Genomic DNA, 19008 nt, shown 5'->3' on the forward strand with positions numbered 1-19008 from the left:
AGTACTTTTTGTAGTTTACTAATTCATTTTGTTAGTGGTTTCATTCTGTTTAAAATTAATATAAACAATTTCCTTTTGAGCAACATTGCACTGTCTATGACAGTTTCCAGGATCAGTTTTCTGCGGTAAATTTTAAGGGTTGAGTGTGATTTTTCTGCTGTTTTCATAAGGTTCTGAAGGACTCTATGGTGGAAAAATGTTTGTAAATACATTTTTTGGAATGCTTACCTGTGGCTATGTTAACATTAGCAGATGCAGTGCTAGCGCTACTGGTAGTTGTAATCTTCTTAATACATTTCTTTCAGTTTAACATTTTGGAAAAATGGTTACACCTTTTTTCCTGCTAGCTGGTTCAGTTTTGCTCAGTGAATGTATTAGCTGTTTTGTTTGAACATTTCATACAAACTCTGCTAGAGGCAGATGACTATTTTGCATGCTTTTACTTTTATCTGCTCTATTTCTGCGTTGTTTTCTATGGAGTTGCTTTTGGGTAGGCATTCCCTTGTGCCTGTGGGAGAAAAAAGGATAGTGTAGGTTTGAAAGTTGTACAATGTATTTGTGTGCACTGTGCACGATTGTCTGAATATGAGGGTAGGCATAAAAAGAGGGGTGTGTGATTGTGCACTGCTACTTCTGGGTGGGAAGGTTCTATTGGTATCTGTGTGTGTTGATGTGTGTTGATGTGTGAAAGGTTTGCTTCAGTGTGTATGACATCGTACTGTGCATGAATAAGTAAGGACATTAGGATGTTTTCACAAATCTGGTGGGTGTTACCATACTAGTGTCCAGATGAGAAAACAAAGAGTGGACCTGCTGAGGTACAATGAGTATGAGTGAAGCAAATGCTGTTGGGTTGGACAGAATTTTGTAGGCTACAATACAACAGCACTGCACTGTATGACTAAAAGGAAGAATACTGCTACAGTACTGCACTTTGTTGGGTGTGAAGAGTAGGTTTCTTCTGGCTTTTATCTTCCAGTAGAGATGTTTCTGTCTTTCAGGAGACTGTTCTTCACTGCAATTGCGAAAGAAGGAAGTTAGTGGGTATGTGTGTTAATGGCACAATAATTGCACTAGGAGAACACATTATTATACATTTGGTGGAGGATTTGTTGGAAGGAAGAGTTAGTAACATTAGTGATGTCACCAATGACAGTTGTGATGTCATCTTTGATGTCATGGGTGTTAGTCTTAGCAGTGCACAGTGGTGGCGTGAGTTATGGGTACTTAGCTTACAATAACTGGCAGATTTCCGGGGTTTTTGGATTTTACTTGTAATGATAATATCCTTTCAACACCCCTTCTCGACTGGTTTTTTAATAGTGCAAAGTAACCATAACGTCCCTTTAACAATGTTTTTTCACTGAATATATATCTTTATAGAACAGTGACTGGACATTCCTTTTCAATTTGGATTGTTTTTACTTTGCTGTTTTGGTTTTTAATGGATCACATTCACACCTCTTTTGCAAGTATAGGCGTCCTTCTGCCCACATTACCACAAAATGCAAATGAGTTAAATCTCTTGGCTGTGTGCGAATGGACCTCTGATCACCTCTGATCACCTTAACCCAAAGTAGGCCCACCTCCTAAGAAGCATGTACATGTTTGTCCATAAAGCAACTTTATTGTACAAACAGCCGGGAGGAGCTATATGACATATATGGTGTAGAGTCAAACTAACCTGTGTCTCCTCAAACCACACAAGTTTACACATTTTATAAATTTTGCAACAGTTAAAACACTCTGACATATTTTAATTCAGATCACCCCCCGACACACATGGTTGGTCAAACCTATATAAAAAAAAATCCAATCTTTGGACACATCTGTTTAACTACCATCACCTTTCAAAATATTTTATTTATTTATTTTTATTTTATTGTTTGCTTTTTTTAAGCACGTATACAATAAGAAAATACTGTTTCAAACCACCCACAGGTCAGGGAGGGAGCAGGGGTGGGAAATACATTTCAACACAATATTTAAGAGTAGAGAAGGGGAAACACCTACTATGCCTCATGAATATTTTTAACGTGCAAGTGCAGAAAGGAAAAGGGAAGAGAAGGTAAGTGTTGGGGAGTTCGAGCTCGTGGATGAGCCATAGATGAAGTGCTAGGAATGTTGTGTGCTACATGGCCTGGGCCACGGGAAGGATAAGAGCCAGCCTCCAGAGCAGAGGCAGTAAAGATGCAAAGTGCTGTGGATAGACAGGAGCTGGAAATAATTGGTGTAGGAGGTCAAGGCCCAGGGGCCAAGGACACTGATTCAGCAACTGTGGGATTAGCAGAGCAGAGAAGATGGGAAGGAGGAGGAAAAGATGAAACTCTTAAGAAGCTTCTGGAATTTGAGGAAAGTGACCAACCCCTTGCTCTCTGTTTATCAAAACACTTTACTAACAAATAGTTTGTGCTAGAGTTATGAAGTGGTCTAAATGGAGAGTATTTAGTGAGAGAAAGTTGAAGATAATGTGGTCCCCGGGCCCAGATAGCCTTTTGGATAATGCAGAGGGATTTGAATATAGTCCGTGCAGCAACCCGGAGCCAGTGAAGACTTTTTAGTGCAGGAGAGATGCGGTTCCTGGGCTTAAAGCCAACGATATGTTTTGCTGCCCTGTTCTGGATATGCTGGAGGGGTCGCAGAGTGGAAGATGGAAGATTCAGGAGGAGTCTGTTACAGTAGTCAAGTCTAGCAAGAACCAGGGCTTGAGTCACATTGAGCCTCTGAGGGAAAGTGAGAAATTGTAGAATTCCTTTGAGAAGCAAGACCTGATAGATGGACTTTTTGGCAATGTCCTGAGTGTGAGGGAGAAAGGGAGAGAGGAGTCAAAGATGACTCCAAGGTTTCTGGCTTCAGTTGAAGGTGCAAAGGGAGAGCCTGGGGGAGATGCAATATCTTTGCATCAGCTCATATTTACAGCACACACCTTTTTGGGATTGTTCTGTGGTAGGTCATGATGTTTCCCATAGTTACATATTCACACAACAACCATCATTCATTACAAGTCCCAACTGGCCAGGGAACTCTAAACCCTAACGAGATTCACATGGTCTTTGCAAGGACACTTCAATGATATGAGGAGGAGGAGAAATAAACCATTTCCCTTTGAACTGGCGATAAATATCTTATCCGCCCAGACATTCTGGCGTTCATTTTTCCCACAAATCAATACGACTACAAATTCAACACATATAGCCTCTGGGAACATCCTGAGAAACTGATCAAAACCCACAAAACATTTGTCAACTCGTCAATTGTGCCCTGCTCAGTCACAAACTAACTTTACCAGATGGCTGGACTTCCCTGGACAATGAATAACAGGCTCCCATGCACTTTAAAAGATTCAATCTCCTTTCCACAATAGTACCGAGTCGTAAAATCCAGAGCCTGGCTGTAGCTGATCATCTGATATTATCACAGCTGCCCGCTGCCCTTGCTTAGCCTTTAACCTTGCTAAACCAGTTTTCCCAGTCACACAGAGTTCATCTCACCTCCCCAGGCTTCTGGGCCTGCACAATCCCTAACTGTGAGAGGACTTGCGGCTGTCACCACGCAACCTTCATGGAAGCTGTGGAAACAGTGGAACATCTGCCAATAAATGTTTCACCACATTTGACTAGAACGGACATCCCCGGTCTAGTTCTTTTCATGATGAAACAGGCCCAACTGCATAAATTCTGATTCGTGTTGCACCCCTGTTTTCTCACTTCTTTGGTAAAACACTAGTTTTTCCCTTTCACGTCTAGCGCTCTCCTTCTTTTTCTACTACTAACCTTTCTTCCAGCCTTGTGCTGGCCTTCTGCCTCACGTCCCTGTCCTGGTGCTACTTATCTTGTGTGATGTAAGGAAGGCATGGTATCAACGTAAGACAGACACAAATGATCACAGTTCAACAGTGTTTATTCAACTGTAAAATGGGTGTGATAAACACCTAATCTAAACCTAAATCTAATATTGGAGCAAGTTACGACCATCAAATAATAATAATATTAATACAGTCCTAGTGGAGTCTAGTCAAATAAAAAGGGCCTATACCAAAGAAAAAACTATTGCCAATCCTTACAGCTATGCTACAAAATAGTGTGGAATAATGTTCACAAGAAAAGAAAGAGTGTTAAAAAAAATAATAAGTCAGGATGTTAAGGCCAGGGTCTTCCTTCCCCATGTTTTTAACATGGGACAAAGCGTACTCTTGAGCACAGCACACTCCTGGGCTTCTCCGGCAAGAGCTTACGGTTCGTTTTCTCAATATCCTTCTGTGCCCAAGGCTCTTGCATGCAAAATCTCTGGTTTCAGAGGGCCTGATGCACCATAAATTACCAAACAAAAGTTCCTTCTGCTTATCTTCACGTCGGGCGATTAATCTTCATCCTTGGATTCCCCTCAGCCGGGCTCCGATCCTTCTCTCACCAGTAGCCTCGCTCAGTCAAGCTTAGAGCAACAACTCACTGTGGACAGCCCTCAGTCGGGTTCACGCTTGTTGTCACAATGTTCCCAGGTGTGTTCCTATTCACCTCAATTCGCAGTCAAATCTCAGTCGGGTTCACTTTTGCCACTTATCACAGTTCACTTAGTTTCCACAATGTGTCAAAGACTTTCAACTGAACAAGGGATTTGGCTTGACCCTTGTATGATCACTTTGACACCTCATGCCGGCCTTCCCTAATGCCTCTTAGTATTTGTAGGTTCTGCAATCTTTGCTCAATACATTCTCTTTGTTCAGGAGACGGGTACCAGCTAGAGTCCTTCGAATGATCACCCACGTGGCACCAGACCTCTCTGTTTCTGGTACCAATTTCACTCACAAAAGACCTCTTTCTATTATCTTCTTTCTTCGTATACTATGTTGCCATTGCAACCTTGAGCCGAACACAGTCGGTCCACTATCAGTCTCTTCCGACTCACGGCCTGTGCTGAACTCGTTGGTGTTTTTTTTGCCCCTGGAGTCAAGGATGGTACCAGGATGGCAATCGCTTCTCCCCGCCCTGGCTATCAGCCTGGGAGGGTGCCATGTACCGCTGACATTCCCCACACCATTCACCAGCTGCGTTTCACGGTCTTACGTTTCCTTTCTCGGAGGTTTGAGGGTTTGGTTTGAAAAGGGCAAGGGCAATTTGCTCCTGCCATCCCAGAATAGCTGCTTCCTCGTTCATTCTGCCTTGCTCAAAGTAAGCTCTTGTGCTCCACCTTTTATCCATGTGGGGAAGGGAAAGGGCAGTCAGGTGTGTGTAGGTATCAGCAATTGCCTGATTCTGCCTGACCCTTGAGTCAGGTAAATGGCTCTGGTGGTAGTCCGGTGTTGCTCACGGTGTGAGAAAGTGTTTGTATAGGAAAAGGGGTGTAGAGTTTCTAAATATCCTAATCGGCATGATGGGGAGAAGGTGTCATAAGGAAGGGGAGACTGCGTCTCACCCTTTGGTGTCCCACTTCCACTGCCCAATGACCCCATCCAGGTGGTCCTCCTGCACTGGTCCACCCCCAGAAACTGGATCCAATAGCGATGGCCGTGTCCTGGCCACCTGGATGACAGATCATTGGGGACTAGCGGGTGAGACACTGTCAGGTTTCTCACAGTGAAAACTTTGCTTAACAGTTGCCTATCTTTGATAGACTTCGCTTCATGCCCTTCTGTATCGGTTCTACTGGCTCTTCCGACTCAATCTACACAGAGACCTTCATTTTGACTGGAATCAATCTATGAGAACATTCTGGGGTTTTTTCGGCCATATCTGGCTTTTTCCCCTGTTGGCTGTGGCGGGGAAGGGGTCTCCTGCCTTTGCTGTTTCTACAGTCAGGCAAAGTAGCTTCCCGCTTGGATAGGCAATATCTCTACAAGGACAGACGTTCTACTAGAAGAAGGACAACTTCCATCCCACAAGAGGAGTTCTCACCCAGAACATCTGATGAAGGTCCAGGTGAGGAAGAAGATGTGATTCCTGAGACATGGGCATGAATGCGGAAATGCACAGTTTTATACAGGAATGAATCCCTCTGAAGTGTTTGGTAAATGGGGAGCAAAACAGATACATTTCAGTTGTTAAACAGTGTATGACAAGGCTGTGTAATTACACTTTGATTTTTTATTTGAATTTGAATGTATTGACTGAATACCATGTTGATTTTAATCAGGATGTTCCCATGCAACTGGATGTCCTATATCAACATTAGCATAGCCTGCTGATGTACCAGTCATTGGCTGCACTGGAAAGACTTAAAACATGTGATTAACTGTGATTAACTCACATGAGAATATTATGAAATTATTTCAAATGAAAGTTAATATATGTAAATCCAAGTCCATGATTATGGATCCTCAAGGGCATAATACCTTCCTCTATCATTAATGATGTAAAATTGTAAGGTGTGCAGGCTTTTGATTACCTAAGGACTAGATTCTTGGCCTCAAGCTGAGGGATCATATCTCTCCAGGACTGAAATCTCTCCATTTGCTCCAGTGGCTGTGAGGATTACGTTCAAAACCCTCTGCATTGTTCACAAGGCCTTCTGGGGCCTGGGGCCTCAATACCTTCAACTCTCTCTTCCTAAATATCTTCCTTCTAGAGCTCTTTGCTCATCCGCCTCCAACTCCCTCAGGGTCAGCCGCTTCTGCAAGCAACGAGTTGGCGGTAGATCTCTTTCTTCGGCTGGGACCTCCCTCTGGTACAGCCTCCCTGAAACTTGAGGAGAATCATCTTCGGTTCCGGAAGCACCTCAAAACCTTTCTCTTTGCTTCTGCCTTTTCTCCTCCTCTCACCTGCTGACTTTCTGACCAAAACTGAAACTGCACTGGTTACCTGGCCACCTTCTGATCTCGGACCCAGGTTCCCTCCCCCAATAGTCGCACACCTGCACTGCCTTCCTGGCGACCCCTGCACTTGGGGGCTGTTTCTGCATCCCAACAGTCCCACTACCAGCACTGGACACCTGTTGTCTGCACTTACCCTTGCACTTGCCACCTGCTGTTACTTACTGTTATTTATTCTATTATGTACTGCACTGTCCCCCCCGCACTTTTCCACTTCCCCCTTCCCATGCACCTGTGCGATCTGAACAACACCTGGCCTAGTAGGATTGTTGTCTGTCTTCCCTCTGTTCCCCCTCCTTGCCTTGTCGCACCTTAACACACTTGTGTATAGGTGTGTTATAAATGCTATGTCATATCATATCAAAAATCATTTGTGGACCATTCAAGATGCAAAAATGACTTGATAATGGAATAAGATCAACATGGATATCTTATGGTTTTCAGAAAAATTTGGAGGTACTGTAGCTAAGCCAGCCTTTGCAATGTATGGGGTAAAGAGCTGCACCATTTGCATTTATGCAGTTGGTACTTGGGCAATATCCAACCTTCTTTCAGTAGCTAAGTCGCAGCAGCATTTTACTACTTCTGTATTAGGGGTCATGCCTGCTTCTGCAGATGAATTACTTCACTTAAAGCCTAGTCTGAAGCATCGTACATCAATTGTATCTTCTACAGCTGCCATGTTGTGGGTCTGGAGGTGGTTGATTGATTAAGCTACCCTTACTTGTTCATTTTTGTGATACTAGTGTAAGAGCCCATATACACTGGCAAACGTGCAGGGTTTTATTACCACAGAAGGACCACTATATATCCTAAGGCAACAGCTCCCTCTAGCGGTGACAACAGGCAAAGCTACTGCATCGGACAAACATGCAGGACAAACAGTCATCTGGCCTTTCATTATATTGTTAGATATGTTTATGCTGGAATTGACTCTTAAGAGTCAATATGTAAGCTGTGTTCTTACTGGACTAAGTACGCTAGATGTCTAACATTTGGCTCATAACTATAACTATAACTATGAACAAATTATGAAACAAAATAGAAACACTGTATAGAGTATTTAAATAATAAAATAAGGCTAGGTCAGCTGGAGACCTTGCAATAGTATCTATATTTTGTTAACACAGACATTGCTATTGCCATTCCTAACTTACTGTAGGATAATAACTGTAAAACAAGGGAACTAATGGCACACTTTAATTTAAATCAGCTTTCATTAGCCATCGATGAGCAAATTGTGCAGTATCAACTAATCTCTTCTGTCAATCCAATGGGAATCTCTAGATATTAATATGCACTTTCTCTATTTTATGCCAATGGCATTGATCTCCTTGCAAATAAAATGTAAAACCACGGTTACAAATGTCAAATGTTGTGATCTGTAGAGCAGCATATTTCTATACTATGCTTGTAGGGGATCCAGGAATTTAGTTGTCTCTATGGTGATATAGTATAGCTTATTTGTGAATACAATATTGTAAACACAATTTGGTTCTAATGGATTTATTATTTCCTCTTCCAGGTGTACTTGTGATGTGATGTGGTATCTATGTATGATTAATGTATGGTCTGTAATATGGAATAATGTTGTTATTGTGAATTATAAAGATATGGGCCCTCATTAGGACCCTGGCGTTAAGTGTTTAACAGTGCCGTAAAAGGCTGCAGCGCCGTTAAACACTTAGCGCCTTACTACGAGGATCTTTGCGGGACCCGACCTGAACGGCTGGTCTAGACCAGCCGTTAAAGTAGGGACCCGCAAAGGGACCTTGGTGCTAAGTACGGTACCGCAATTTGCGGTACCGTACTTAGCGCCTTCCCCAGTCCCATTGAGCCCTAGGGGGCAAAAATGGGAATGGGGAAGGGCCAATGTTCAATGGGGAATTACCGCCCCGCCAACCTTGGAATGGGGTGGTAATTCCCCATTGAACATTGGCGGACTCGTTACGATACCGACACCAACCATGGTGCTATTAGCGCCATGGTTTAGCGCCAGTATCGTAATGAGGGCCATGGTATTGTTATTATTATTGATATTATTATTATTATTATTATTATTATTATTATTATTATTATGTTGTTAACTGAGCGTGGACCTAGCTTCGGGACGCAACAAAGTGCTTTACAGAACACAGTGAGGGAAGTAGAGAAAAAGGGAGCAGGGCTAACAACAGGGGTGGAGGCAACTTGCATCAAGGGATCTACAAGCAACCAGGGGAGGTACCGTGAGGAACAGATTACCAAGACTCACATAAGGTGGGTATTGGAGGGTTTGCTGCCCTAGGTGTTCAGGAGGAACCATTCCTTGAGGAAGGTCTTGAGCTCTTTCCTGAACTGCAGAAGCGACGGGGTGAGTCTGATGTTGATGGGGAGGATGTTCTAGAGTCTTGGGATATATATAGAGAAGGCCTTACTTCGGGTTCTTTCCTTCTTTCACCGGAAGACTTCAAGTCTGCACATTTCTCAGTGAGGTAACTTGAGGACTTCAGGGTGACGATGCAACAAGTTTAGAAGATGATTTGAAGAGGATACGGGCTTGCAGCAGGAGCCAGTGCAGTTGTATGATCATCGGGGTGATTTGGTCTAATTTATGGAGTCCTTCGATGAGTCGTGCTGGTACATTCAGGACACATCTCAGGAGTGCCAGGGTAGCCGCCGGAAGGCCTTCCAAAAGGGCATTTCCACAATCCAGGTCATACATTATTGTCTGTATGGTTTTTTTAATTGTTCTTCAATAATCATCAATCCTCTCTGAGTCACCCACATGCCTGACTCACTTCTGCTTACTCCCAGCAAATGTACATCAGTGGGACTCTCCCACAAGCTGACCTTAGAGATTCCTCCCAGGGGTACCCAGTGGCAGGTGTCTAGTCCACTTATGCCGAGAGTTGGGAGTGACTGGTGTGTCACCAGCATCCCCAAATCTTTGCTGCTCCCCCCTAGCAAATCAGTGGAGCATGGCTCCTCCACAATCATCCTTTCAGTATTCCCAGATATACCCTCCCCAGGTGTCACCTGATGGCACATCTTTCTTCCACTTACTTGAAGAGACAGACTCTGTCTGGTCTGTTGCCCAACTCTCTGATTTGCTGCTGCTGAATTTCAGCAAAATCTGGTGAGTCTAACTCTTCAACAAGCTGTCTGCAAGGTTGCAGGCTGTTCCACCTCTGAAGAAGTTACAGCCAATGGCACATGTCACGTCCAGTCACTCCAAGCGATGGGCATTGACTGTTGTGTCAACTGCCTCCCAGAATCAGTGTTGGCCATGTCTCACCCACTCACTTCATGAGACGGACATTCATCCCAGAAATATAAGGCAAGCCTGACTCTCCCACAACCTGCCCTCAAGGATTCCTTGCTGCCCCTGCTCCTCCTTGCAGGTGTGTTTAAAGGTCACATGCGTGAGTCTTTTGCAGTCACCCAACCTGCTCCTCTTTTCAGGGATTCCCCCTCCTTTAACCCCCTCCATATGACACATGTGTTGTTTGTCCACTTTAAATCACTGAGTGTGTAACACAATGCCAAGTAAGCATAACCATCCATAAATCTAACTCTTTGACTGGGCCCCAGTCATGCACTACCGCCCCCTCATTCTTCCTACTCAACTACTCTAACTGCACCCCATTGTATGAATCCTACCCTTTCCTTAGCCTGCCTCCAGGAATGATCCTGTGCATCTATGAAAGCTGCCTTACACTGTAAAAGCTCCAACCTTGTTTCCCCCTTTAAGCCATGTGCTTGAACTTCTGATAACATTTTAAAAAGGTTAGTTCAATCACTTGAAATTCAGGTGATTCAAGGTTTGTATGGGAAATTGAATCTAGGTATACACATTAACAACATTGAAATAAATCACTTTATACATGGTGTTTGCCTTCATCTGTAATAAAGAGTTTGTTTGCACTTTCAAGAAGGTCCTGGGGTCAGCATTACGAAATATTGCACCTGAGTACTGCCCGTGTGCAGCGGAACAGATTTTCTTTTGAAAAAAGGGGGACAAATCCCCAGGCTGCATCTCGCACAGTCTGTCTGCGCTTTCCAGCCAAGTGCATCCCACCGATTTCTTAGAGCAGCCCCAGAGAGCTAAAGTCCTTTATGCAACGCCTTCTGGTTTGGCAATGGCTTTTGTCATTTCTTGCTCATTTAGTCATACTGTAGATGTTCATTCCATGATGACTAATGACTCAAACTTGTATTCAATTCCAATGAAAAGTCACATTAACTTGAAATGGAAAGGACATGTTTGAGGCTTTGCCCACTGCCCACTTATGCCATCCTTACCTGTTTCCTTCCAGTTCACAGACAATCTTTGCAGCCAGACTCCAGTCAAACGCTCCAGGTTCCTTATTAATCCATGTTCTAGCCGCCTGTAGCCTGGTCTCAAGGAATTCTGCCAAAATGATTTCTTTGAAGAATCCACATGCCGGGAAAAGAAAACCTAGAAGGTGGCATCCTCCGTAATGAATTAAGGTGTCTCCTGTCACATCACCTGGTTCAAAGGGAACAGAAGAGAATGTGATTATCATATTGGTTGTGTATGTATTCTATTTTCACGACTAGACCAATACAAAAATGTGGTTCACATACAAGGCCAACATTATTTAAAAAAATGAAAAAGTGTGTATATAGCCCACACAAATGGGGAATTATTTACATTACTGGTTGATTTTATGTATATGACATGTGCGTACGCATTAGAAAAAACACATTGGGCCTCATTACGAGTCCGGCGGTAACCAGGCGGTTTTACCGCCTCGATTACTGCCGGACTCGTATTGCCATTCCACCTCCGTGACACCCAGAAATACCAGGGCATTATGACAGTGTTGCCCCCGGAATTCCGGAGGCAGAATTCGGTAAATCCCCATTCATTGAGTCCCATAGGACTCCATGGGAATGGGGAAGTGGAAACACCGGCACCATCTCGTGATGGTGCTGGTGTTTCGGCGTCCGCCTGCAGGCGGGAGGTGTTCAACCCACCAGGTCAGACCTGGCAGCAACATCACCTCCCACCTGCAGGACTCGGGATCGGGCGGTCCGGAATTAACAGTGGCGGCGGGTTCGCCCGACCTGTAATGAGGCCCATTGCATTCTATGTTCATGTGCAAAGGTGAATAGTGTGCTCTATCTCCTGCATTTCTATAAATGTAATGGTATGCTCACTTCTGTCGAAGACTCCACAGAACATTTGAAAAGGAGGAACTAATATTTATGTGATTTGGTAAAACAAAATGTGTGTACTCACATCCACCAATATTTTGTGTATATAAGTTGACCTATACCATAACTTAACATGTGTGAAGGTAACTATGATTAGATCACTACATGCAATCCTTTATGTGCCCAATAATGTGGTTTTTATTGCCAGACAGTACATTCTGTGACCGCATTAAAGGACATGAATAAACATATTCACCCATCACTCCCTGTCCTCAGGGATGGAGTGGGTGGCAATAGAAAGGTTAGCATGTAATGAGCAACAGCCACTTGAGTGCCTGCCATTTATCTACACATGCGCGCATTGGCAAAATATAACCAAATATATATGGCATCCCAAGTGGATCCGTAAGTGGCTTGGCTGTTTGGCTGTCACGCTGCTACTTTCTGAGCCTTGCTGCCTTTTCTGCTACAGACACGCAGATTTTACTAGTCGGCAAGGAGAAGCTACAGTTGCCGCAAAGTGGAGCGTTGCTGTACTCTGGGACTTAAGTAATTCAACTTATTGTCTATGCGCTTTTAACATAGCGCTATAACAAAGGCTTATGGTTGTATACCTTACTTCTGAGGCTCACACTCTCTAACCACTCTTATTTTTTGCTTCACTCTCCTAGTTTGGTGACACCCACTCTTCATATCCCGCCCACCACTTTTTCCAACCATCCCTTGACGCGCCTATTGCCACGCCTCTTCCAGGAACCAGAAAAGTTGTTCACTTTTATTGCATCCTTTATCTCCTAAAATAATAATAAAAAAGAACACAAAGACCACCAATGTCCCTCTTAGCGCTTGCCCCAATGGTACACAGACTAAGAGCACCGGTACACCTAACTTGACATCCAAGGGTAAACCACAGTTGAAGATTACACCATCCGGTGCTCTGGATGGCGTTGTTCCATCACCCAAACAAGAACCCTTGAAAACTCTTAATGGATTAGGAAACTATTTTCCTTCAACGGGTATAAAATTTGCCGCTAAGCCAGGGACTAAGGCAACTTCTCCAGTTACGTGTAACGGGAAGGCAAACTCTATTGAACTCATAGGGTCTCATTTAGAGTGGCAGGGAGGCTGTTCCAGAGGGAGGCCCCAGCCGAAGACAGAGATCTACCCCCAGCTCGTTTCTTAGAAAAACGAATGACCCTGAGTGAGTTGGAGGTAGAGGAGTGAAGAGCTCGAGATGGGAGGTATTTGCGGAGGGATAGCTGAAGGTATTTTGGACCCAGGCCCCAGAAAGCCTTGTGGACAATGCAGAGGGTTTACAATGTAATCCTTACATCCACTGGGAGCCAGTGAATAGATTTCAGAGCTGGAGAGATACGATCCCAGGGCTTGAGGCCAAGGACAAGTCTTGCAGTCCTGTTCGGGATTAGTTGCAGAGGGCGGAGAGTAGAGGCAGGTAGATTTAGAAAGAGGCTGTTACAATAGTCCAAGCTAGAGAGAACCAGAGCTTGAGATACCATGAGCTTCTGCGGGAAGGAGAGGAAAGCCAGAGTACCTTTGAGGAGGTGCAGTCGGAAATTTGACTTTTTAGAGACCTCAGAGATGTGGGCGGAGAAGGAAAGGGTGGAGTCAAAGATGACCCTGAGGTTCTTAGCCTCACAGGTGGGGGTAGGAGGAGGGCCAAAGGAGGCCGGCCAGAGAGTGAGGGGAAAGGATGGTGAAGGTGTGCCGATGAGGAGGATTTCCGTCTTGCTGGCATTCAGACAAAGATGATTGGCGGCACACCAATCTTGAATGGCAGTTAGGCAATCAGAGATGAGAGAGGGAGAGGAGGTGGCAGAGGGCAGCCTGAAAATGAGTTGAGTGTCATCAGCGTAGCACTGGAAATTTGAGCAGAAAATGGCAATGCAGTGGGCGAGAGTTGCCAGGTATTGGTTGAAAAACCAGGGCGAGAGGTTAGACCCCTGGGGAACACTTCAGGTAGAGAGTAAGATAGATGAAAGGAAGGACCCAAGTTGGACCTGGGAGGGTCGATCTGAGAGGAAAGAGGTCAGCCATGCCAGAGCCTGATCAGTGATACCCAAGTTTTCACGGAGACGGTTGAGCAGGATGGTATGGTTGACCGTGTCGAAGGCAGAAGAGAGATTGAGGAGGACGAGGACAGAGGGAATGTTAGAGTCAAGGTTCATGAGCAGATCTTCACAGATGTTTAGGAGAGCAGTTTCCGTGCTTCTAGCAGCTCTGAAGCCAGACTGGTGGTCATGGAGACAGCCAACAGAATTGGAATGAAGGTTAAGCTGAGAGATGGCCAACTTTTCCAGGAGTTTGCCAAGAAAGGGAGTAATGGAAATTGGGCGATAGTTCGCTGGACAAGAAGGATCAGCTGTGGGTTTCTTGATGAGGTAGTGGCTTTCAGCCTTCTCATCCCTTTGAAATGTACAACCTTTCGAACTGCTGCCTTGTGGTTGGACCTGAGGTGGCGCTGCATAGAGGTGGTCACGTAGGAGTACAAACCTGGTTTTCCGTGACTGAGTACAACCAAGCAATCAGTGCATCAAACCTTGTCTGCCCAAGCCTTTGGTACACCCCCAATGGTGGTAAAAAAGCTCACATACCCTGGATTCATGATGTGAGCTGGAGAGAGGGACTTCCAGTACCTCATCCTCATCTTCCTCTTGATCCACTTCTGTATCACCATGCCTGTTCCCCTCTCCAGGCCATCCAGATGTTGGTGATGGTGGTGGGGGTGGTGCAGCGGCAGTGGCCATAGTAGATGTCATTGTGGTCTCCAACAATCACAGAAAAAACAGCAGGTGCTCTCTCCTAGACAGCCAGATTCAGAATGAGGAGCAGTAATGGGTGGGTTCCTTTAAAAGGGCTGTCCCCAGACGGTGGACACCTATTGGGCGTGAGACAATGGGCATCATTACGAGTGCAGCGGTAAGGGGTTAACAGCACCGGTAAGGATACCGGTGCCGTTAACCGCTTACCGCCGCATTCCGAGGTCCCTTAGCGGTTCCCGGGAGCCGCTAAGGGACCAGGGAGCTAATAACAGGCCCGCTATTTGCGGACCTGTTATTAGCTCCTTCCCCATTCCCATTGAGCCCTATGGGAGCTTGAATGGGAATGGGGAAATGGTTTTCAAATGGGGACTTACTGCATCCTCCAAGGTCGGAATGACCCGGTAAGTCCCCATGCCGACTACACGGATCCGGACACGGGTTTGGAGGCAGCCATGGCGCTGATAGCACCATGGCTACCTCCAAACTCGTAATGAGGCCCAATGTGTGCATGTGTGGCAGTGTCTGCCGGACAGGAGTAGAGTCCACAAACTAATTAAAGGTGCTACACATGTGAGCAGACATGTCAGGACAGGCACAATGTCCGGTGGCACAGTGAGATCAGGTGTGCATGCATGCCAGTGTCTGCAGGACAGGCACGCAGTCCTTGAACTAATTAAAACTGTGACACATGTGAGTGGACATGTCCAGACAGGCTCAATGTCCGGGGGCACAGTGAGATCAGTTGTGCATATGTACCAGTGTCTGCAGGACAGGGGCGGAGTCCTCAAACTAATTAAAATTGCGAAACATGCGAGCAGACATGTCCGGACAGGCGCAGTGTCTGGGGGCACCTCCCTTTTGGTTATGGGCACCCCAGAAAGTCACGCAGTCCACAGACTCCATATTAGGCTTTTTTTAAAAAAATATAACTCAGCAACAGTACACACACATAAACATATTTATTGAAAACAAAAACATACATCCAATTAGGAAAGAGATGGGGAATCGGAATGGGAAACATAGATGGGAGGATTGGGATTTTCTACACACTGTTCATGAGCGGAGGAAGGGATTGAGGTTTCATCATAGCGTCTTTCATTTAGGGAAATTGATGGAGATGATCGGTCGGGACAGGGTGGATGGGGACAGGTACAAGTTGCACAGTTATATTGTACATTTGCCTTCACATGATTTTTCACAAACGTCATCAACTGCATAAAAGCATTATTTAGTTCATCCATTTTTAAATTCTTCAGTTCATTCTGTGCATTTGTAGTTACGGGCTGTCTGTGCCCATGTTCAGGTTCACTTGAATGTAATTCCGAACTTTTTTCCCCATTCACACTATGTACTGTTAAAAAGAAAAACATGTTTTAGTGATATCTCATCAAATTACAAAATGTATCCTGTACCATTACAGTTGTTTTCTACACTCATTTCGTCATGGGGGAAATGTTCCTCCATCCATTCCACTGTGCTTGCCATTTCTGTTCAAAGAAAACAATAAAGCTATTGTGTTGATAGATGCACATGTGGTTGAATCTGCAAATAGACATTTTGGAGATTTGTATAGTAGTTTTTGCTGCAGGTGCTGTGAGTAACAGGAGACATGTACTGTGAGAGTTCAACAGTACATCTGAAAGGTTGAACTCAGTTAGATGTAGAGTTTGTGGATGTGATTGGTGGATGGGTGTGTGACTACTTGAAAGTAGCCAATAAGTGAGTGCTACAAAGATTAAATTGGAAAGGGAAGAAGGGCTACGCTGTGTTACGGGGTCTGCGGACAGCGCGGTAGTCCGCAGACAGGGCGTGACACATCAGGGTCTTTTAAGGATGCCTGGCATGGAAAGGAAACTGTGGTGATTAGCCAATATCATTTCTTTTCATTGCTGTGTCTAGGGAAGATGGCTGTGGTTGTTGAGATGAGAAGGGTTACTATGTGGATGGTGGGAGATTCTTGGATGGTGAATCTGGAGACCACCATGTTGCCCACATTGCGCATGCACCGGGGTCCGGTCTCTGCTTTCCGCACATGCGCGGTTCAGGCAGCATTGTCTGTTGCAATGGACAACCGACATATCTGCGTATGTCCGCTATGGCCACAGCTTCACATAAAAACAGGTCTCAGTGTGACACAACCTCTTTTGCCTGAGGGGATTCGCTGCTGAGCTCTGCTCTGTAGTTATCTTTGTTGTGGTCTGCAGCCTGAGTTAGGTCTGTACCCTTGTTCTTCTTCTCCTGTCTGGCCAGTCTGGAGGCTATTCCTCATTATTCTATTCTACATCTAGCACCTGATATAAGGATCTAATTCACCCTACTTTCTTATACTCACCATTCTCTGTTTCTGACCACACACATTCATTGCTCTACACTGCCTGGCATCACGTTAAACGTGAGGGGTCTTTCTTACTTGGTGCAGGCAAACTGCTTCCTGTCCCTCGCTAGTGTATGCCATCTGGCTTGGTTCAGCATGTGGAGTCCCCCACTACACCACCAACAGGACCGGATGGACACCGCTTTCCTAGTACTAATATGGTTCATCCACAGTGCTGGAATTCAGGTAAAAGGGAATCATGGGGGACTCACCTTCATACTCTCTCCCCTTTTGTACACATCTCTCCTTGTCTGTCCACCTGCTTCTCCATATATATGTATGTGTTTCTGTCTCTCTATGTCTACTTGTGTCTTGGTTATTCTCGTTTTTGTTATTGTAATTTGTTTTCTCTATCTTTTAAATTCTCATACTACCAACAACTAAATGTCTATTTCTATCAATATTTCTTACCTTATCTCTTTTTCTCTCTTCGGTATATGCTTTTGTTTCTCTTCTTCTCTATTCTTCTCTCTCTGCCTCACTTTTCAGTCTTGCTAACTCTGCCATATTTTTTTTCTGTCTGGATAATTTCCCCCCTCTCTCTAACCCTGAATCAATTTCAATTCATTTCTGTCTATTTTCCATAATATCTATGTTTACATAGGTCAAAATGTCACTCTTACTTTATATATCCCTCTGTCTGTATTTATATCTCTCTTACTCTCCCATTTTCTCTTGTCGTATCTCTCTTTTTCTCCCTCCTTCCTTGTGTACTCCACGTAGCTCTATATATCAAAGTCTACTTAGTTGAACATTTCTTTTTATGTCAATCCACAATCAGAAATAATTTGCCTTTCTCCCTTTCAATAATTGTTTCCCTCCTGTATCTGCCTTTCAATCTCTTACTATATCTTTCTTTTTTATATCTCTTACTGCGTGTCTATGTGCATAAGTATCTCAAGATACATTTCTGTCTTCATTACTCTTTGTATGTATTTCTCTCTCTTTCCACCTTCCATTTGTTCTCCTGATTTCTGGTCGTTCTTAATTTCTCTTACTTATACATAACTCACATTTTCTATCCCTTACTTTCTCTAACAATCAATATTCCTCTTTGTTTTATGATTTCCCAAAGTTGTTGTCTATCCTTCTCTCATTAGAAGATCCACCCTTTGAATTCAAGGAAATGAGCGAAACGGAAGTCATTGCCCTTATCAATGAAATTAAACCGTCGAATTGCGAGGGGGACGCATGCCCTGCCCAGCTCATCAATGATTGCACCACTACCCTTGCCCCCTTCCTCACCGCCTTTATCAATGCCTCCTTCCAGTCTGGCCACGTCCCGACCAGCCTTAAGGAAGCCTGGGTACGCCCTTTCCTTAAGAAACCTTCTCTTGACCCCTCTGTCCCAAGGAATTACAGACCAATCACGAATGTTCCCTTTTTACTAACAATTTTGGATAAAGCAGCCTACCTGCAAGTCCAAAAATTCCTTGAAGACAACCGTCTCCTTGGCCTGCAGCAGTCTGGCTTCCGTCCGCGTCATGGCACCGAAATGGCCCTTCTTGACTTGAAAAATCAAATTGATGACCTCAGAGATGCAGGCAAACCTGTGCTCCTTCCGCTCCTTGACCTCTCCACTGCCTTTTACTTAGTGGATCACAAGACACTATGCCACCATCTCACCACCATGGCTAACTTCTCCCCCAAGGTTTGTGCCTGGAGTGCTTCATTTCTACATGATATGGCAATGAAAGTCTTCTCGGACTCTGCCTCTGCCACCCTCAGTCTCCTCAAGTGCAGAGTCCCACAGGGCTCCTGCATTGCTCCCACCCTATATAATCTATTCACAAGGCTGCTGTTCACCCTGCTGGATGCCCTGGGCATCTCGTACACCAATTACGCAGATGACACCAGTCCGACATGAACACCCTCAACTCCATTTA

At 44.7% G+C, this 19008-nt stretch overlaps 1 protein-coding gene across 1 annotated transcript in view; it reads right to left on the minus strand.

The window, feature by feature from the left end:
• The window catches only part of LOC138528287 (nicotinamide N-methyltransferase-like), a 215109-nt gene that overhangs the window by 90704 nt on the left and 105397 nt on the right, over positions 1-19008 (minus strand). The window contains exon 2 of the mRNA XM_069639749.1: positions 11090-11297. Within this exon, the coding sequence (XP_069495850.1) occupies positions 11090-11297 (208 nt within the window). The remainder of the gene's footprint in view (positions 1-11089; positions 11298-19008) is intronic.

Source organism: Ambystoma mexicanum, chromosome 7q, assembly GCF_040938575.1.
Source record: "Ambystoma mexicanum isolate Mex_15411 chromosome 7q, UKY_AmexF1_1, whole genome shotgun sequence".
NCBI classification, from domain to species: domain Eukaryota; kingdom Metazoa; phylum Chordata; class Amphibia; order Caudata; family Ambystomatidae; genus Ambystoma; species Ambystoma mexicanum.